Source organism: Protopterus annectens, chromosome 7.part0, assembly GCF_019279795.1.
Source record: "Protopterus annectens isolate FY-2018-M chromosome 7.part0, PAN1.0, whole genome shotgun sequence".
Taxonomy (NCBI): Eukaryota; Metazoa; Chordata; order Ceratodontiformes; family Protopteridae; genus Protopterus; species Protopterus annectens.
The window spans coordinates 1,623,663,422-1,623,685,618 of NC_056739.1; the positions used below are offsets into that span (position 1 = coordinate 1,623,663,422).

General features: G+C 43.4%; 1 protein-coding gene across 3 annotated transcripts in view; it reads left to right on the top strand.

Annotated features, from left to right (window-relative positions):
• LOC122807151 (6-phosphofructo-2-kinase/fructose-2,6-bisphosphatase 4-like) overlaps positions 1-22,197 on the top strand; it is an 877,767-nt gene that overhangs the window by 441,583 nt on the left and 413,987 nt on the right. For all 3 annotated transcript variants that reach the window (XM_044078168.1, XM_044078167.1, XM_044078169.1), the window contains one exon: positions 12,469-12,615. In XM_044078168.1, coding sequence (XP_043934103.1) covers positions 12,469-12,615 — 147 coding nt within the window. The remainder of the gene's footprint in view (positions 1-12,468; positions 12,616-22,197) is intronic.

Sequence of the window (22,197 nt, forward strand, 5' to 3'; positions counted from 1 at the left end):
CAGTCTGCATACTGCTTTCAACTTAACCAATTCTTTTTTTTAATTTCTTGCAAATCAATTGCTGTGTATCATTGTGCTTCCATCATGTAACCTTGTAAACATCTGTACACTGTTATTCATTGGTATACTACTGTCTATTATTATCCACTATTGTATTGTACTAGTATGATGCTGTTAAATATTGTACAAGCTTTTAAACTAGTCTACTTTGTAATGGAGCTTTTCCCCAGGCCTCCGCTGAAAATGGGTTTCTCACCCAGTCAGACTTTCTCAGTAACCGAATGTCAAATAAATAAATTTAGTTGATATTCGATTTGGTTGCATGTCTTGTGTTGAAATTTCCACTATTGCTCTGAAGTATCAGACCAGTCTATTGCATATGTGCACTTGTATATAGCAAAAACAAATACATAAATAAATAAAATGGAGAAAGGATGTGGTTGCTAGAAAATGCTTGAAGATTGAGACTGGATAGCTACTTGGAGTACCCTGATGGTTTAATGCAAAATTAAAAGCCACACTATCATTTCATGTTTTTGTGTTTCCATTTTCCTAATATTAGACAGTCTGATGTATAATACAGCATGTAAACAGGAAAATGTAGAAGCTGAAAGCAATAAGTGTTGATTTCATATTGAACGAGTGATACAATGTCTCACCATAAAATGCACCACTGTAAAAACAGCCCTAGCTTTAGTAAGATACAGGCCATTTCTGCTCCTTTTTGCCCAGTTTAACCCTGCCAAGCTGCAGTTACCAGCCTACCTATAATGGTGAAGTGAGTGCCAAGAAAAAAGAGGACCTAAGAGCTGCCACTTCTACTTAAAGAAAATGGTTTAACATTATGTTAAGGTCCTGCATTCCCTGTGCGTGCATGATGTGGTTCAACAGGTGATAAGTGCATTGCACTCATTTAAGGAGTGGTAGACATCTCCATAGGTGACATTCTGCTAACCCTCCACTTAAACTGATGCTTCCTTTAGTCTTGGGTCTCCATCAGAAAATCCGCCATTGAGGAAACAGCACAAATGCACACACCAGATGTTCTTCGTGTTTCACTGTAAGTCTTTCTTGCCGTGCGGTGCCCTAAGCAGAAGCAGTTCGCAAGTGCCGGTCGTCCGACTCCTGAAATTTTCATTTTCAAGTTTCAGAACCAAAGTCTTCAACTAAAGCTAAGTACCCCATTGGGGAAGCCTTTTCTTGCTCCTTACCGATGTCAGTAAAAGTTAATAACTGCATTACTTGTAGAAAGCAAATACCTCGCAAAGATTTTCATTCGTACTGTATTCCTTGCCTGGGCTCTGACCACGACGTACCTTGCTGTCGGTTTTGTGCTTTATTTAATCAGCGCACTATCCGTCATCGGTATATTTTCGCCTCTAAATATTTCGGTTCTCGGTTTAATTATCCAGAAATGTCGTCGGTTAGCCATCCGACTACCGGGATTCCGAAAAAACGCAAAGATAAAGACAGAGACAGGCCGCCTAGGTCCAAGGCTGCCGACGACGTTTCACCTAAGCCAGTCGCCAGGTCGCTGGTACTCAGTGGGGCATTTTTGCAGCCCCACTGCGAACCAACTTCATCAGATACTCTCCTTAAAATAAACCACCCTTTTATAAGTTGTTCAAAAACATCTAATCCAATCAAAAAACAATTAATTAATTAAAAAGTTATTGTTCTTTTCCTATTTACATTGAGCAATGATGAAGTTGGTTCGCTTAGACGAAAACGCAATTCTTATACAAAGCGTTCATGTGTTTTTAGCGGTTTTTGTGTGCGTTCAATAAAATATCGGTTCCGACATTCGTGGCTCCAGCAGTTTTTGGCAACTTTTTTCTTTCTTGGTTTATAAGCCAAATAATCCCAGTTTTTGTCTTTAGCTATACCTCCTGTACTAGACATTGTTGATGATGCCTTTTCGGAAACTAGTTTGGCTCCTGATTCTTTGCCTCCTCCCAGAAAACCTGACAGATATTACAGGGTTCCTGATTCACACAAGTTTCTTTTTAAAAATCCTATTTGCAGATCCAGAGACTATTTCACAGGGACCCAAGGGCATTAAGGCTTCTACTGCTAAAAATCCCACCCCTTCTGATAGAGACTCCAGGGCGCTGGATAGATGGGGTGAGAAGGTTTACACTTTTGCAACCTTGGCCATTAGGGCTTTAAACTGCCAGTTTCATATGTTGAAGTATCAACAACATGTTATTGGGTTGCTTAAACAGAAAATTATGTTGATTCCTGACTGTGCTGAAAATAAAGAATTACAGGATTTAATGCATTCTGCTGAACAGGTTGGTAAAAATAAAATGCAATGTGGATTTGATTAATTAGAGGCCTCTTGCAGGGCTGCTGTTACTGGGTCTGTGCTCAGTAGGCATGCTTGGCTTAAGGAGCAATCTTTGCCTGATCATGTTAAAGCTAAACTGTTGGATGCTCCCTTAAATCAGGACCACCTGTTTGGCAACAAAGCTGAGGAAATTATTAAAAAGATGGAAGATAAAGCTAAATCTATGCAAACTGTTAAATATTTCTTGCAATTTCAGCCTCCTAGATGTAGTAGGCATTGGCCCTTTAAGAATTGGTCCTTTCCAGCCCCTTCCAGGTCTTCTCAAGCCAAACCCAGTCACAGCAGAAACCCTAGATTTCAGTCCTAGGGGACACACAAGACTAAGCAGTGGGGGATTTCCGCACCCAAATCTGGAAGTAGTAAGACTCCCCCCCCTATGGAAAACTACCTCAATGACTTGCTTTTAAAACTTCCAAGCACTTCCCAATTGAATGCTCCTTTATGCAGAAAAATTGGTCTGCAGGCCAAAAACTGGGAACTCATTACCCAGGACAAATGGGTTTTAAATATAGTGTCCCAAGGATACAGATTTCACTTCCACACATTACCAACATCAAGCGGGTGGCCAGATCTACCTGCAAATCAGTGGGCAGAGGCCCAAGATCAAGTTCTCTCTCTCTTAAGCATGGGGGCAATTCAGCTGGTACCAGAAGAGGAAAAGGGACAAGGTTTCTATTCAAGACTTTTCCTGGTACCCAGAAAAGGCCTTTCCTGTCCTATCCCGGACCTTTTTACTCTAAATACCTTTCTGGTGATTCCAAAATTCAAAATGCTGACTTCACCAGCTGCTTCCTGTGCTAGGCAAAGATGCATGGTTGGCAACACTAGACTTAAAAGAAGCATACCTGCACATCCCTATCAGGGAATCTTGCAGAAGATACCTACGTTTCAAAGCAGGCTACATGCACTATCAGTTCTCTGCACTGCCCTTTGGCTTATCTACTGCACCCAGGGAATTCACAAAGTGCCTAGCTCCAGTCACTGCATTTTGCAGGCAAAGAAATATTCAAATATACCCATACCTGGACGATTGTCTAATTCAGACAGAAAGCCAGGACATACTTTTGAATCATCTGGCCTTTGTTCAAAGGGTGCTGACTTGTCTGGGGTACACCATAAGTGAAAGAAATCACACCTGGTACCCTGTCAACAAATTATATTCCTGGGAGCAAGCTTGAATATAACTTCCCAGATGGCTTTCCTCACACCAGAGAAACGGATTCATCTGACAACCTACTTCAAACAAGTGGTCACAAAAAACAGCTATCTGCAAGGCAAATACTGCAAGCCTTGGGGTTCATGGCCTCCTGCATTCTTCTAATTTCATATGCAAGGCTGCATATGAGGAAACTACAATGGTATCTCAAAAGCCTATGGTGTCAACATTCACAGGATCTAGAAGCAATGATTCCTATCATACCTTGCGTATGCCTAGAGTTCCTTTGGTGGGCAGAGGCCTGCCACCAAAACAGGGGACAACCATTCACACTACCCCCTGCCGCCCAAACCTTAGCAACAGACGCATCAGACTATGCATGGGGGGCTCACCTGGCAGGAAAGTGCATTCAGGGCAAATGGAACCCAAGTCAAATGCACCTGCACATAAATCAAAAGGAAATGTTAGCTGTACAGAATGCTCTGACAGCCTTCAAGGACCACATTCTTCCAGGACAACTAATGGTAAAGACGGACAACACCACTGTCATGTGGTACATAAACAAGCAGGGGGGTACACATTCTTACCCCCTCTGCAGACTAGCCATGGCATTGTGGAACACAGCTTTGAGCTGCCAAGTGAATCTACAAGCTCAATTCCTGCCAGGAAAACTAAATACACTGGCAGACGGACTAAGCAGAAACCTCATTGACCCACATGAGTGGAAACTGCAACCAAGGATTTTCAACATGTTGACAAGCAAGTGGGGGAGCCCAGATATAGACCTGTTTGCCTCCCCCCAGAACCATCAATTGGACAAATTTTGCACAAGGATTCCCCACAAGCTAGCTTGGAAAGTGGATGCTCTATCCTTCAGCTGGAAAAACCAGTTTATGCCTTTCCTCCTCTACCTCTGCTCTCCAAGGTACTACTAAAGATCAAACAGGGCAAGCCAAGGACGATTTTGATTACATCAGACTGGCCGCACCAATACTGGTACCCCCTCTTGCCCAGTGTGTCATGCTTGGCCCCATGGCACCTGCCTCAGACTCCTTCCCTGTTGTCTCAGCAGGAGAACCAGATTCTGCACCCTTAGCCGCAAACCCTGAACCTAGCAGCTTGGCTAATTACCTAATCTCTCCTTTACCATTCCTCAGTAAATCAGTGATGGATATCATTTTAGAGGCAAGGAGGCTTAGTACTAGAAAATCTTATGCTGCAAAATGTAAAAGATTTTGTACCTGGAACCACTCTCAAGGGATGAGTGCAGCAGTGCCCAATTTACCTCAGTTTCCGCAATACTTGACTGAGATGTTTCATAAGGGCTTGTCCTTTTCCTCCATCAAAATTCATGCCTCAGCCATTTCAGCTCATTACAGCACAGAGTCTCCCCTCTTCTCTCACCCACTGCTCAAGCAGATGTTCATCGTGTTTCACTGTTGCAGTCATGACTGTAGGGTTCTCCCCTGCCGGCAGGCAGTCCTCGGTCGGCCAGAATCCCAAAGTTTGGGTCCGGCGTCGGCTGTTCAACCATGCTCCCTGACGTCAGAGCATCAGGAGTACAAAGCTGACAGCCGATGCCATCCTCTCCAGCCTTTCTTGCCGTGTGGTGATAGCAGTTCGCAAGTGCCGGTCGGCTGACTCCTGATGATTTTTTCTGATAAACTTCAGTCCGAAGACTTTCTTCTCCACTCAAAGCTAAGTACCCGTTGAAACTTTTCTTGCTCCAGTCCGATGTCAGAAAAAGTTAATAATTGTATTTCATGTGGGAAGCAAATACCTCATAAGGATTTTCATTCTTACTGTATTCCTTGCTTAGGCCCTGACCTCGACGTAGCTAGTTGTCGGTTTTGTGCTAGATTCAATCAACGTACAATTAAACAAAGGTACGATTTTGCTTTTCATTACTTCGGTAGGCGCTTTAACTACAAAATGTTGTTGGATACGGTTCCGGCTACCGGAGTTCACAAACGACGCAAGGATAAAGACAGGCCTCCGAGGTCCAAATCTGATGATAGCGCACAAGCAGAGCCAGCTTCAGGTTCGACCGTCGTCGGTCAGGCGCTTTTGTAGCCCCTGTCGTCGGCCATTTCAGAACCGATGGCCGAAACGGACTCTCATGAGGAGCCAACCAGGCCTTTAAATATTTCTATTGCAGGACCTTCGGACAATGCTCCTTCAGATGGGTCCGGAGCCGCTGTGCAGGTACCGGCTTCCGAAGGGGTTTTCGGGCCTACTCAGCTTCTAATAAAGGCAAAGACAAAGGCAAAGACTCCTTCTAAATCAAAGACTGCAACACAGACCTCTTCTGAACCGGCTCCCAAGTCACAGAAACAGTTACTCAAGATGGCGGAGGATTTACTTACTATGACTAGGGGTTCTCATCCCCCTCCAGATAAAAGGCCAAGGCAGGATGTTTATTATGATTCCTCTGATCAGGCTTCTGTTTCTTCAGTTTCTTCTTCTGACCAGGAATATTCTTTCCCTCCTTATGAGGATTCTGATGCTGAGGAATCCATTCCTTCAGCTTCTCCCCCTGAGGATTTCTCTTTTGGGGAAACTTTGCATGAAATGAGGGAACATTTCCACTGGGAAGGACAGGAGTATTCAGAATAAGAAAAGACTAAGGGATTTTCTTCTTCTCCCCCAACATAGACCCTTGACTTTTCCTCCTGTTTTGGATATTGTGGATTATGCTTTTTGGAGGCTAACTTAACCCCTGACTCTTTTCCTCCTGCTCCTGTCAAGCCTGATAGATATTACAGGGTTCCTGATTCCCACCAGTTTTTATACAAGAACCCTTCTGCTGACCCTGAAACCATTTCTCAGGGTACTAAGGGAGTTAAGGCCGCTTCTGCCAAAAATCCCATTCCCACTGAAAAGGATTCTAGATCTTTAGAAAGATGGGGCAAAAAAGTGTACACTTCCACTACTTTGTCCATTAGGGCTTTAAACTGTCAGTTGCATATGCTGAAATACCAGCAATTTATCTTGTCTGTTTTAAAACAAAAGCTTACTTCCATTTCTGCCTGTGCAGATGATAAGGAATTACATGACTTATTGCATGCCACTGAGCAAGTTGGGAAGCATGGTTTACACTGTGGATTTGATGCCTTGGAGGCTTCTTGTAGGGCTGCGGCCTCCGGCACAGTCATTAGAAGGCATGCATGGCTAAAGGAACAAAATTTGCTAGAACAAGTAAAAGCTAAATTATTGGATGCTCCTGTTCAGCATAATGTCTTGTTTGGACCAAAAGCTGAAGAGGTGATTAAAAAGATGGAGGATAAGGCGAAATCCATGCAAACAGTTAAATATTTCCTACAGGTACAGCCACCAAGATTTAGCAGAAATTGGCCTTCTAAAAATTGGTCCTTTCCCACTTCAGATAGGCCTCAGAGGGGTAGATATAGACGCTCCAGAGGAAGGCCTCAAACACAAGCTTCTTATAGACCAAGACACTGGACTGCTTCCACCCCTAGGGGAGGAGAGGACAGGTCTCAAACTCATAGGAAACAAACTCAATGACTCCCTCTGTTGGGCTGCAGGAACTTCTTGCCTGGAAGCCCCTCTCAGAGGAAAACTCTCTCTTTTTTATCAAAATTGGACTCATATAACCCAAGACAAGTGGGTTCTGGATGTGGTTTTAAGAGGTTACAAATTCCATTTTCATACCCTGCCAAGGCCAAGCGGATGGCCAGACCTTCCAAAACATCAATGGACAGAGGCCTTAAACCAGGTGGAAGCTCTTTTGGCTATGAAAGCTATAGAACTGGTTCCACTTTCAGAGATGGGACAAGGTTTTTACTCAAGGCTCTTTCTAGTCCCCAGGAAGCAAACCTCATGGAGACCCATTCTGGATCTGTCAGTCTTGAACACCTTTCTAGAGATTCCAAAATTCAAGATGCTTACTTTACAGCAGCTACTTCCAATGCTGTCCAAAGATACATGGATGGTAACTTTGGATTTAAAGGAGGTATATTTACACATTCCCATCAGGCAGGAACGCAGAAAATACCTCAGGTTCAAAGCCGGATTGAGGCACTTTCAATTCTCTGCGCTGCCCTTTGGATTGTCTACTGCGCCCAGGGTCTTCACCAAATGCCTGGCTCCAGTAGTAGCTTACTGCAGACTCAAGGGAATTCAAATTTACCCTTATCTGGACGATTGTCTAATTCAGGCAGACAGCAAGGATGTCTTACTCCAGCATCTAGAATTTGTACAGAACCTCCTCAAGTTCCTGGGACTCTGTAAACATAAAAAAGTCAAATTTGATACCCTCACAACAGATAACTTTTCTGGGTGCTCTTCTAAACACCACAACCCAGATGGCATTTCTGACATCCAAAAAACAATTACAGCTGGCTTCAACTTTCAAAATCTTGGCAACCTTAACCCAGCTATCTGCAAGGAGATTCCTGCAGGCTTTGGGTTACATCGCCTCCTGCATCCTTCTCGTACCATATGCAAGACTACACATGAGGAAAATTCAGTGGTACCTAAAAAGTGTATGGTCTCAGCATTGCCACAGTTTAGACATACTGATCTCCGTCCTGCCTTGCCTTCAAAAGGAATTTCTTTGGTGGTCCAGGGCATGTACTCTAAACAAAGGGAAACCCTTCTGTCTGCCTCCTGCCACTCAGATTCTAACCACGGACGCCTCAGATTATGCTTGGGGAGCCCATTTTCAGGGAAACTGTCTGCAGGGCCTTTGAACAAAGGATCAGAAGCACCTGCATATCAATTTAAAGGAAATGTTAGCCATTCAGAAAGCTCTAATGACCTTCAGGAATCTTCTACAACCAGGACAACTACTAATACGGACAGACAACACCACAGTTATGTGGTACATAAGCAAGCAAGGGGAATCTCATTCCTACCCCCTTTGCAGACTAGCCATGGATCTATGGAACACAGCTCTAGCTTGCAATCTGGACCTTCAAGCTCAGTTTCTACCAGGGAAGCTGAACTTCCTGGCAGACAGTCTGAGCAGAAACCTTTCGGATCCACACGAGTGGATGCTGGACACCAAAATATTCAGGATGATAACAGCAGTCTGGGGATGTCCTCACATAGACCTTTTTGCATCCCATCTCAATCATCAACTACAGAATTTTTGCACCAGGATTTTCCACAAAGAAGCTTGGAAAGTGGATGCCCTATCATTCAGTTGGAGGAACCTCTCAGGATATGCCTTCCTCTTCTTCCACAGGCATTATTAAAGATAAAACAGGACAAGCCCAAGATGATAATCTTGCTGGCCCCAAATTGGCCTTGACAGTTTTGGTACCCTACTCTGAAAAACCTATGTCTGGAGCCCCCTTGGATTTTACCTCAGTCTCCGAACCTTCTCTCTCAACATCAGGGTCAGGTTCTACACTCTCATGTCAGAACTCTCAGCCTGGTGGCCTGGTTAATCCAGGGCCTTTGATTTCTTCTTTCCTACCCAAGCAGGTTATGGATGTCATTTTAGAAGCCAGACATCCTAGCACTAGAAAATCTTATGCAGGAAAATGGAAAAGATTTTGTTCCTGGATGCAAGTGCAGGATTCTGATCCTCTTCTTCCGAACATTTCTTTAATTTTACTTTACTTGTCAGATCTCTTAAATAAGGGTCTCTCTTTCTCTTCCATTAAAATACATGCCTCTGCTATTTCTGCTCATTATAATACAAACCCTCCAATATTTTCCCACCAGCTCATGAGACAGTTTCTCAGAGGATCTAAGAACTTAAGACCTCCTAGATCTCCTCCCATTCCTGCTTGGGATCTCAACTATGTTTTGGAAAAACTAACCTTGCCTCCTTTTGAGCCTGCCGCCTCTTCTGACATCAAGTTTTTATCTTGGAAGACAGCTATCCTGTTGGCCCTAATCTCTGCCAGGAGAGTTTCAGAGTTACAAGCTCTTATGGCTGTGGAGCCTTATATTATTTTTCATCAAGATAGGGTGTCTTTAAGGACTAATCCTACTTTCATGCCTAAGGTGGTTTCCAAAGTGGCTTTAAATCAAACTATCCACTTGCCTACTTTTTCCCCCACTCCTCAAAATAAAGGGGAAAGGATCTTACATTCCTTGGATGTACACAGACAACTACGTTTTTACCTGGACAGAACCAAGGACATCAGAAAATCAGAACAATTGTTTGTTTCTTATGCTTCAAGTTCCCAAGGTAAAGCCATTTCAAAACAGACCATTTCTAAATGGATTGCTCATGGAATCAGATTTTGTTATTCGCACCATGGAAAGTAAATCCCAAGGAGTATACGGACTCATTCCACCAGAGCTGCTGCCACTTCTGCGGCCTTCCTCAGGGGAGTTCCTACCAAAGATATTTTGGAAGCTGCAACTTGGAGTTCAGTGCATACTTTTTCTAAGCACTACAATTTACCTCTCTACTCTAAGTCTAGGGCAGGCTTTGCCTCTGCAGTCTTGCAGGGCCTTTTAGCAGCCCCTTCTTCTTTATGACCACCTCCCTTTCTTTCAGCATTGGGATTCTACCCTACAGTCATGACTGCAACAGTGAAACACGATGAACATAGTACAGTTGTGTACACCTACCATAAATGTAGATGTTCGAGTGTCTTCACTGTTGCAGTCTGGGTTTCCCTCCCTCCTGTCCCCTCTTATTTTTACTTTTGTGTGGTTCCTTTTTTCACCATTCTTCTGAGGTTGCAAAGGATATGGGACCTTTCTCATTTTGGGACTGCTGACGTCTGGGGCAAGAAAAACTGGAGAAGATGGCGTTGACTGTCAGCTTTGTACTCCTGATGCTCTGACATCAGGGAGCATGGTTGAACAGCCGACGCCGGACCCAGACTTTGGGATTCTGGCCGATTGAGGACTGCCTGCCGGCAGGGGAGAACCCTATAGTCATGACTGCAACAGTGAAGACACTCGAACATCTACATTTATGGTAGGTGTATACAACTGTACTTTCCTCAGAGGGGCCAAAAATTTATGGCCACCCAGGAGAGATCCAAATCCAGCCTAGGACCTCAACTTTGTCTTGGAGAAACTCACTCTTCCTCCTTTCGAGCCAGCTACTACTGCAGATTTAAAATTCCTTTCCTGGAAAACAGCTTTCCTTTTAACAAGCACTTCTGCAAGAAGGGTATCTGAATTACAGGCCCTTATGGCAGTGGAGCCTTTCCTCATCTTTCATGTGGACAGGGTGTCCCTCAGAACCAATCTTTCCTTCATGCCCAAGGTGGTATCCATTGTGGCTCTTAATCAGTCCATTCATTTGCCTACCTTCTTTCCTAACCCACAGAACAAAGGGGAACGGATACTGCACTCCTTAGATGTGCACAGATAACTTAGATTTTACTTGGACAGGACTAAACCTCAAAGGAAATCTGAACAACTGCTGGTGGCATTTGCTGCAGGGACAGAGGGGAAAGCTATTTCAAAGCAAACTATTTCAAAATGGATAGGCCACTGCATTCATTTCTGCTGTAAGCACCATGGAAAACATATCCCACAGGGCATCAGACCCCATTCAACCAGGGCTACATCTACATCCACAGCCTTTCTCAGGGGCATTCCTACCAGGGACATCCTAGAAGCTGCTACCTGGAGTTCTGTACATACTTTCACCAAGCATTATCATTTGCCAATTTTCTCTAAATCCAGAGCTGGCTTTGCCACTGCAGTCTTACAGGGTCTTATAGCTGGTCCTAATTCTATTTAAATTCCTCCTCCCAACCATAGCTTTGGGAATCTACCCAAATGTAATGACTGCAACAGTGAAACACGAAGAACATAGTATAGTTGTGTACACTTACCATAAATGTAGATGTTCGAGTGTATTCACTGTTGCAGTCCTGGTTACCCTCCCTCCAGCCCCCTTTCTTCTTTTGGCTATACCTCTACTCTCCCTTACTATGCTCAAAAAGCTTTCTGGTGTATTTGCTTTTTTGTTGGAGTTATATCCTTGTAATTGTAGATTTAATTGCTTCCCATTAGGGGTGTACCTGACATCTGGGGCAAGAAAAACTGATGTAATGGTGTCGGCTGCATGTTTTATACCCCTGACGACCTGATGTCATGGAAGAAGGTACAGCATCCGACGCAGGACCCAAGACTTTGTTAATCAAGGCGACTGAGGGCTACTGCAAGCAGATAGCCTAAATGCAATGACTGCAACAGTGAATACACTCGAACATCTACATTTATTATAAGTGTTCACAACTGTACTTTCCCCCTCATGTGTAGAGGTCAGCAGGCCAAGCAATGTCATTCCTTTCTTCCCCTTACCAGCTACATCAGGTGCCTGAGCCACTAAATAAACTCAAGTCCCCTTGGTATTAGTCATGGTTTTATCCCTCTTCACCAGCAAAGCTTACATCCATGGCCATTTTACATTTACAGCTCTCCTGCCAAGATGGTTCTTACTATTGTACTGCTGTGATGCATACCATGTTGGTTAAATTGTAAACATGCAGTTATTCACTCACTGAATAAAAAAATGAGAAATCTTATTTTCTAATAGTAATAGGAAGTGACAGGCTCTACTTCCCATGATATGTGTTGTTCCATATCACCACTGAAATCAATATTTTTTAGATAGTTACCATTTAGGCAGTTCTCTATGACCACTGCTTGAACTGTCTGTGAGAGGTTGTGAGGTTTAGTTTTTAGACCACTGCTGAAAAATTCTGCAATGTTTATCTGTGTATGTCTCTGTATATGCCTAGTTCTCCATTAGCCTATTTTAATTGAAAGCAGCACCGTTCTGATGAAGATCAAAGCCAGTAACAAGGCAGAACATTGTGCGTGTCTTTCACCATAGAGTTTGCCTCGGAACAGTTTATTGCTGCATGTGTGCTTTAGCAAATTACAGTAGAATTTGATGCATTTGCATGCCAGACTTCTGAATTCCCTATACGTAATAATGATTTGTAATAACTTCAAAAGCTTGTTTTACATAATTTTCTTATCACTTATTTTCATTTTGTCTCCACAGTTCGCCAGAGCTTTAAGCAAATTCATTAAAGAACAGAATATTAAAGACTTGAAGGCTTGGACAAGCCAGATGAAACGGACTATTCAAACTGCGGAGTGCCTTGATGTGCCTTATGAACAGTGGAAAGTTTTAAATGAAATAGATGCGGTATGTCACCCCAGGCACTTTTATGTTTACTGTTGGCATAGGTTAATTCATAGTGGGTATAGAAAAGTGGTGCTATGCCAAAGCTAATTTAATTATTTTCAAATGTGATGAACTGAAATTTGCAGTTGTCTTTCAGTAAACATACAGAAAACTGTAAACTGAGGTGAATGTAATTTTTTTCCAAAAAAAAATACAAATTAAGTAAAACTATGGTTGTTGCTCCCAGTAAGTGAATTGGAAGCATACAGATGCTTTCATTAAGTCTTGCAGCAACTGAAATGCAAGTGTACAGGATATGCAATTACTTTAGGTGAGAATGCAGTGGAGCTGTTGAAAAGCAGGCTTCTGAAATCTGCACATATTTGCAGTGCTTAAAAACTTATTACTTCAGGTCAAAAGAATAAGTCACCTTACTTCTTGGACTTATCAGGAAGTAACTGCCTGAGGCTCTTTTAAAGTTAGACACACACACACACACATTTATATGTATATATGTATATATATATATATATATATATATATATATATATATATATATATGAGAGAGAGGTTGTTTACTGCCTTGCATCTGGAGTGTGTGCAGGGGAACTGTAGTTCTGAAACAAACTGTAATCCAGTTGCCAGTGTGGACTTCTATGTCAGAGGTTGTTAGAATTAGTCATTTTCAGCTGCTGGTAGTGATAAGACAAAATAAGCTGCTGGAACTTTGTATTTATATTTTTTACTTCCCTCTGTTTAAACCCATTTATTTGGTATTTCTTTGTGCAATTGCAAATTTGAAGATTTAATTTTACAAAGTGTGTTGCTTCATTGTATTATTTAAGTATTCGGATATAAATGTTTGTGACTGATGATTTTATTAATTAGCTAAATGATTGCATACTGAAATAATGAAACCTAAAAGTACAGTTGTGTACACTTACCATAAATGTAGATGTTTGAGTGTATTCACTGTTGCAGTCATTACATTTGGGCAATCTTCTGGCAGGTTGCCCTCAGTCGGCCTGATTAACAAAGTCTTGGGTCCTGCGTTAGTTGCTGTCCCTTCTTCCATGATGTCAGGTCGTCAGGGGTATAAAACATGCAGCCGACGCCATTACATCAGTTTTTCTTGCCCCAGATGTCAGGTGCCCCCCAAATGGGAATCAAAATACATATATATATATATATATATATATATATATATATATATAATTAGAAACACAAAAGTATACCTCCAAACAAAAGCAAATACACCAAAAAGGCTTTTAAGCATAGTAAAAGAAAGAATAAGTATAGTAAAAAAAAAACAGGAGGCTGGAGGGAGGGTAACCAGGACTGCAACAGTGAATACACTTGAACATCTACATTTATGGTAAGTGTACCCAACTGTACTATGTTCATCGTGTTTCACTGTTGCAGTCATTACATTTGGGTAGATTTCCAAAGCTAAGGTTGGGAGAATGGATTTATACAGCATCAGGAACAGCTATAAGGCCCTGCAAAACAGCAGCGGCAAAGTCAGCTCTGGATATAGAGAAAATTTGTAAGTGCTAATGCTTGGTGAAATTATGAACCGAACTCCAGGTAACAGCTTCTAGAATATCCCTGGTAGGAACACCTCTGAGAAAGGCTGCTGAAGTAGAGGCAGCCCTGGTGGAATGAGATCTGATCCCCTGGGGGATAGGTTTTCCATGGTGCTTATAACAGAAATGAATACAATGGCTTATCCATTTAGAAATAGTTTGCTTTGAAATAGCCTTCCCCTCTGCCCCTGCAGCAAATGCTACCACCAGTTGTTCAGATTTTCTTTGAGATTTAGTCCTGTCCAAGTAGAATCTAAGTTGTTTGTGTACATCCAATGAATGCAGAATCCTCTCTCCCTTGTTCTGTGGATTGGGAAAGAAAGTTGGCAAATGAATGGAATGATTAAGAGCCACACTGGATACCACCTTTGGCATGAATGATGGATTGGTCCTGAGTGACACCCTGTCCGCATGAAAGATGATGAAAGGCTCCACTGCCATAAGGGCCTGCAATTCAGATATCCTTTTAGCTGAAGTGGTTGCTAAAAGGAAGGCTGTCTTCCAGGAAAGAAAAAGTCTGCAGTTGCAGCTGGCTCGAAAGGAGGTAGAGTGAGTTTCTCCAATACAAAGTTAAGGTCCCAGGCAGGGGTTGGAGCTCTCCTGGGTCATCTCAAGTTTTTGGCCCCTCTGAGATACTGCTTTAGAAGAGGATGAGAGAAGGGGGGGGGGTCTGTGTTGTAATGAGCTGAAATGGCTGAGGCATGGATTTTTATGGAAGAAAAAAGACAGGCCCTTGTGCAACATCTCGGTCAAGTATTGCAAAATCTGAGGTAAATTGGGCACTGCTGTGCTCATCCCTTGAGATTGATTCCACTCACAGAATCTTTTCCATTTGTCGGCATAAGATTTTCTAGTACTAGGTCTTCTCGCCTCCAAAATGACATCCATCACAGGTTTGCTGAGGGATGCTAAGGGGAAATTTAAATGATTAGCCAAGCTGTAAGATTCAATGTTTGGAGCTGAGGGTGCAGAATTTGGTTCTCCTGCTGAGACAGTAAGGAAAGTGTCTGAGGCAGGTGCCAAGGAGAAATTTGTGACACACTGCACAGGCGTGGGTACCAATGTTGGCGTGGCCAGTCCGGAGCAATCAAAATCATTTTTGGTTTGTCCTATTTGACTGTTAGTAGAACTTTTGAGAGCAAAGGCAGAGGGGAAAAGGCAAAGACTGATAGGTGTTTCCAGCTGAAGGACAGAGCATCCACTTTCCAGGCTTTTTTTGTGACGGGTTTTTGTGCAAAATTTGTCCAACTGGTAGTTCTGGGGTGAGGCAAAAAGATCTATGTCTAGTCTCCCCCATTTGCATGTCAACATGTTGAAAATCCGTGGTTCCAGTTTCCATTCATGAGGGTCCATGAGATTTCTGCTTAGTTCTTCTGCCAGAACATTCTGCTTTCCTGGTAGGAATTGAGCTTATAGTTGTATTTGGTAGCTTAAGGCCGTGTTCCACAGTGCCATGGCTAGTCTAAAGAGGGGGTAGGAATGTGTACCCCTCTGCTTGTTTATGTACCACATAACCATGGTGTTGTCCGTCTTTATAAGTAATTGTCCTGGATGAAGGTAGTCCTTGAAGGCTATCAGTGCATTCTGTACAGCTAGTATTTATTTTTGATTGATATGAAGGTGCATTTGCTTTGGGCTCCATTTGCCCTGAATGCACTTCCTTGCCAGATGAGCCCCTCATGCATAGTCTGATGCGCTTGTAGTTAGGGTTTGGGTGGCAGGGGGTGGTGTGAATGGCAGTCCCTTGTTTTGGTGGCAGGCCTCTGCCCACCATAGGATCGCTAGGCGCAAGCAAGGTATGATAGGAATTATTGTTTCCAGGCTGTGGCAATGTTGACTCCATAAACTTTTTAAGTACCACTGAAGTTTCCTCATATGCAGTCTTGCATATGGAATTAGAAGAATGCAGGAGGCCATGAACCCAAGGCTTGCAGTATTTGCCTTGTAGATAGCAGGTTTTTTGTGGCCACTTGTTTGAAGTAAGTCACCAAAATAATTTGCTTTTCTGGCATAAGGAAAGAAAGTAATCTGGGCAGTTGTATTCAAGCTTGCACCCAGGAATGTAATCTTTTGAGAGGGTACCAGTTGTGATTTATTTTCGTTTATGGTGTACCCTAGACAGGTTAGAACTCTTTTTACAAACGCCAGATGTTTTAAAAGAATGGCCTGGCTTTCTGCCTGAATTAGACAATCGTCCAGGTATGGATATATTTGCATATTTCTTTGCCTGCAAAATGCAATTACTGAAGCCAGGGACATTGTGAATACCCTGGGCGCAGTAGACAAGCCAAAGGGCAATGCAGAAAACTGATAATGCATGCAGCCTGCTTTGAAGCATAGGAATCTTCTGATTGGGATATGCAGGTAAGCCTCTTTTAAGTCAAGAGTTGCCAACCAGGCATCCTTGCCTAGCATAGGAGGTAACTGGTGAAGAGTCAGCATCTTGAATTTTGGAATGTCCAGGAAGGTGTTTAGAGTAGACAGGTCCAGAATTGGACGCCATGATTTGTCTTTTCTGGGTACCAGGAAAAGTCTGGAATAGAAACCTTGTCCCTTTTCCTCTTCTGGCACTAGTTGAATAGCCCCCATGTTTAGGAGGGAAAGTACTTGCTTCTGAACCTCTGCCCACTGATTTGGGGGCAGGTCTGGCCACCTGTTTGGAGTTGGCAGCGTGTGGAAATGAAATCTGTATCCCTGGACACTATATTTAAAACCCATTTGTCCTGGGTTATAAGTTGTCAGTTTCTTGAATGAAGAGACAGTTTTCCCCCCAAAGGGGCGGCTAAGAGATAAGTGCTTGGTAATTTCAAAGGGAAGTCATTGAGACTGTATGGTGCCTTGTTGTTTCCAGATTTGGAAGTGGAAGCACCCCATTGCTTAGTTCTGAAAGTCCCTTGGAACTGAAACCTGGTGCTTTTGGAATGTCTGAGTTTGACTGCAGTGGCTCTGGAGGGAGCTGGAAAGGACCAGTTCTTAGTAGGCCAATGCCTACTAAATCTAGGAGGTTGCACTTGTAAGAAATCCTTCACAGTTTACATAGATTTAGCTTTATCTTCCATCTTTTTTAGAACTTCTTCAGCCTTATTGCCAAATAGGCGGTCCTGCTGTAAAGCAGCATCCAAAAGTTTTGCTTTAACATGATCAGGCAGAGATTGCTCCTTAAGCCAAGCATGCCTTCTAAGTACACACCCAGTAACAGCAGTCCACCAAGAGGCCTCTAAAGAATCAAAACCACATTGCAAAGTATGTTTGCCAAGTTGTTCAGCTGAATGCAATTTGTTTGTTTGTGTCTTTCGGCCTTTCCCGGTTAGGGTTCGCCACAGCAGAACTCCGGTCCACTAATGATTGGTAGTTGATTTTTACATGTCGAGTTACCAGCCCTGACGCACAACCTTTAACTAAGGTATGCCCATTCACGCATATCTCCACGCAGAAGACGCTCTAGCTAAGAATCAAACCGGACAGCGTCTTACTGTGAGGTGACAACGCTACCGCAGCACCACCACCGCGAGTTGTTCAGCTGAATGCAATAAATCCTACAAATCTTTATTCTCCACACAGTCAGAAATCAACATAATTTTCTGTTTTAGCAGTCCCGTGATATGCTGTTGATATTTTAGCATATGAAATTGACAGTTTAAAGCCCTGATTGCTAAGGTTGCAGAAGTATAAACCTTTTTACCCCATCTGTCCAGCGCCCTGGAGTCTCTATCAGAAGGGGTAGGATTTTTTGCAGTAGAAGCCCTAATGCCCTTGGGCCCCTGAGAAATGGTTTCAGGGTCTGCAACAGGATTTTTGAAAAGAAATTTGTGGGACTCAGGAACCCTGTAGTACCTGTCTGGTTTGCTAGGGGCTGGAGGTAAGGAATCAGGGGCCATACTGGATTCCGAAAACACATAATCAACAATATCTACTACAGGAGGTATAGCCAAAGGCCTATGCTGAGGAAGACGAAGGAAATCCCTAAGCCGCTTTTTGGATTCAGAGAAATCCTGACTTTCCCAGTGGAAATGCTCCCTTAAGGTATGTAAAGTTTCCCCAAAAGAGAAATCCTCAGGCGGAGAAGCAGAGGAAATGGAATCCTCTGCATCAGAGTCCTCATAGGTAGGTATGCACAAATCCAGATCATTGGAAGAGTCAGAAGAAACAGAATCCTGATGTTCATCGTGTTTCACTGTTGCAGTCATTACACTTGGGTTATCCTGCTTGCAGGCTACCCGCAGTTGGCCTGAATTCCAAAGTCCTGGTCCGGCATCGGTTGCTGTAGCCTCTTCCCTGATGTCAGTGCACCAGGGGTATAAAAGATGCAGCCAACACCATTTTCTTCAGTCTTTCTTGCCGCGCGGTGCCCGAAGCAAAAGCAGTTCACAAGTGCCAGTCGGCCAACTCCTGAGATTTTCAAAATTGAATTTCAGATCTGAAGTCTTCAATAAAGCTAAGTACCCCGTTGGGGAAACTTTTTTTCTTGCTCCAGACCGATGTCAGAAAAAGTTAACAATTGTATTTCTTGTGGGAAGCAAATACCTCATAAGGATTTCCACTCTTACTGTATTCCTTGCCTAGGCCCTGACCACGACGTTGCTAGTTGTCGATTTTGCGCTAGATTTAACCAACGCACTATTAAGCATCGGTACGATTTTGCTTTTCATTATTTTGGCAGAAGGTTTAACTACATAATGCCGTCGGAACAACCAATGACTGGAATTCATAAAAAATGCAAGGATAAAGACAAGGACAAGCATCTGAGGTCCAAAACCGACAACGAAGCCTCTTCTAGGCCAGTCGCCAGTTCGCCTGTGCTCAGTGAGGTGCTTTCGCAGCCCCTGACTCCCGCTACCTCAGAACCACAGGCCGCCTCTGACTCCCTCATGGAGTCAGCTAGGCCTCTGGATACTCAAGGTATTGGGCCTCTGAAATTAACCCCTCAGATGGGTCTGGAGCCGCTGAGCAGGCATCGGCTTCTGAGGGTGTCTTCAGACCTACACAACTTTATATAAAGCCTACTTCAGCATCCAAGACAAAGTCTAAAACAGTTTTAAAGACAAGGAAATCAGTACAGCATTCTCCAGGACAGGCTTCTATGCCTAAGAAACAGATGCTCAAAATGGCTGAAGACCTAATTACTTTGATCAGGGATTCCCATCCCCCTCCTGATAAGAGGCCTAGGCAAGACACTGAATATGATTCCTCTGATCAGGTTTCCATTTCCCCTGATTCCTCTTCTGATCAGGGATATTCTGTTCCTCCCTATGAGGATTCGGATGCTGAAGATTCTATTCCTTCAGCTTCTCCTCCTGAGGACTATTCTTTTGGGGAAACCCTGCATACCATGAGGGAGCATTTCCATTGGGAGAGCCAGGATTATTCCGATTCTAAGAAAAGACTTGGAGACTTTCTTTTACTTCCTCAGCACAGACCTCTTGCAATTCCCCCTGTTCTGGACATAGTAGATGATGTTTTTTCAGAGCCCGGCCTGTCTCCAGACTCTTTACCTCCTGACCCTGTTAAGCCGGATAGGTACTACAGGGTCACAGACTCCCATAAATTTCTTTACAAAAACCCTGCTGCTGACCCAGAAACTGTCTCATAGGGCCCAAAACGGGTCAAGGCTGCTTCTGCCAAAAACCCTGTCCCCTCAGACAGAGATTCTAGGGCTTTGGACAGATGGGGGAAAAAGTTTACACTTCTGCTACCTTGGCTATAAGGGCTTTAAATTGTCAGTTTCATATGTTCAAATATCAGCAATACTTAATGTCTTTGTTAAAACAAAAAATGTTGACAAATTCTGAATGTTCTGAGAACAAAGATTTGCAGGATTTATTGCATGCAGCTGAACAAGTGGGAAAACATACTTTGCAATGTGGCTATAATTCACTGGAGGCCTCGTGCAGGGCCGCTGTTACAGGTTCTGTTATTAGAAGGCATGCTTGGTTAAAAGAACAGAATCTGCCTGATCATGTTAAAGCAAAATTATTAGATGCTCCATTACAGCATGATACTTTGTTTGGTGTTAAGGCAGAGGAAGTGTTAAAGAAAATGGAGGATAAGGCAAAATCTATGCAGACAGTAAAGGATTTCTTATAGGTACAGCTACCCAGATTTAGCAGGAACTGGCCCTGTAAGAATTGGTCCTTTCCAGTGTCAGACAGACCACAAAGAGGCAGATTCAGATGCCCTAGAGGCAGGCAACAGTCCCAGGGCTCATACAGGCCCAAACAATGGGGTGCTTCTACCTCCAAAAGCAGAGAAGACAAGTCACAGCCTTATAGAAAACAGTCCCAATGGCTTCCCTTTACCAATGCCAAGCACTTATTTTTTGGCAGCACCCTTAGGGGGAAAGCTAGCACTTTTTTCACAAAACTGGCACAAGATCACTTTCACACCCTTCCAAAGGCAAAAGGTATGCCAGACCTGCCACACAATCAATGGCAAGAGGCACAAAAACAAGTTTCATCTCTCATGGACATGGGGGCTATTCAGCCAGTGCCACAACAAGAGCAGGGACAAGGATTTTACTCAAGACTTTTCTTAGTACCAAGAAAGGACAAAGCCTGGAGACCAATTCTGGACCTGTCTATTCTAAATACTTTACTGGACGTCCCAAAATTCAAAATGTTGACTCTACAGCAGCTTCTGCCCATGCTGGACAAGAAGGCATGGCTTGTAACTTTGGACCTCAAAGAGGCATACCTGCATGCCCCAATCAAACAATCTTGCAGAAGATACCTCAGATTCATAGCTGGCTCAATGCACTACCAATTCTCTGCACTGTCCTTTGGCTTATCTACTGCACCCAGGGTCTTCACAAAATGCCTCGCACCAGTAATTGCATTTTGCAGACAAAGAGTAATTCAAATATACCCCTACTTGGACGACTGCCTTATTCAAGCAAAGGGCAAAGATATTCTACTACAGCATCTGGCATTTGTAAAAAGATTACTAATTTGCCTAGGGTACACAGTAAACGAAAAGAAATCAAAACTAGTACCCTCTCAAGAGATAATGTTCCTGGGTGCAAGCTTAAATACAACTGCCCAGATGGCTTATCTCACGCCAGACAAACAAAGGCTTCTGACTTCTTACTTCAAAGACATGGCAACAAAGACTCAGTTATCTGCAAGAAAAATTCTGCAGGCTCTAGCCTACATGGCATCCTGCATTCTACTAATTCCATATGCAAGACTGCATATGAGGAAACTACAGTGGTATCTAAAAAGTGTTTGGTCTCAACATTGCCACAGCCTGGAAACAGTAATTACTCTCATTCCCTGCCTGCAACAGGAATTTCAATGGTGGGCACAGGCCTGTCACCACAACCAGGGACAGCCATTCACCTTACCCACTGCCAGGCAGATACTAACAAGAGATGCATCAGATTACGCCTGGGGGGGTGCACATGGCAGGAAAATGTATTCAGGGCACATAGCCCACAAACCAAATGCATCTTCATATCAATCAAAAAGAGATGCTAGCTGTACAAAATGCCCTGACAGCCTTCAAGGACCTACTTCATCCAGGACAACTACTGGTAAAGACGGACAATACTACAGTCATGTGGTACATAAACAAGCAAGGGGGCACACATTCCTACCCCCTCTGCAGGCAAGCTATGACTTTGTGGAACACAGCATTGACCTATCAAGTACACCTGCAAGCACAATTCCTGCCAGGAAAAACAAATGCTCTGGCAGAAGAACTAAGCAGAAACCTCATGGATTCTCATGAGTGGAAACTAGATCCACAAATCTTCAGCATGATAACAAGGAAATGGGGATTCCCAGACATAGATCTATTTGCTTCCCCTCACAACTGCCAGCTACAGAGATTCTGCACTCGGACTTACCACAAGCAAGCATGGAAAGTGGACGCCCTTTCATTCAGCTGGAAAGCCCTTACAGTATATGCCTTCCCTCCTCTGCCTCTCCTCCCCAAGGTACTCCTAAAGGTCAGACAAGAGAAGCCAAAAATGATACTGATTGCCCCAGACTGGCTACGCCAGCACTGGTACCCAATCCTA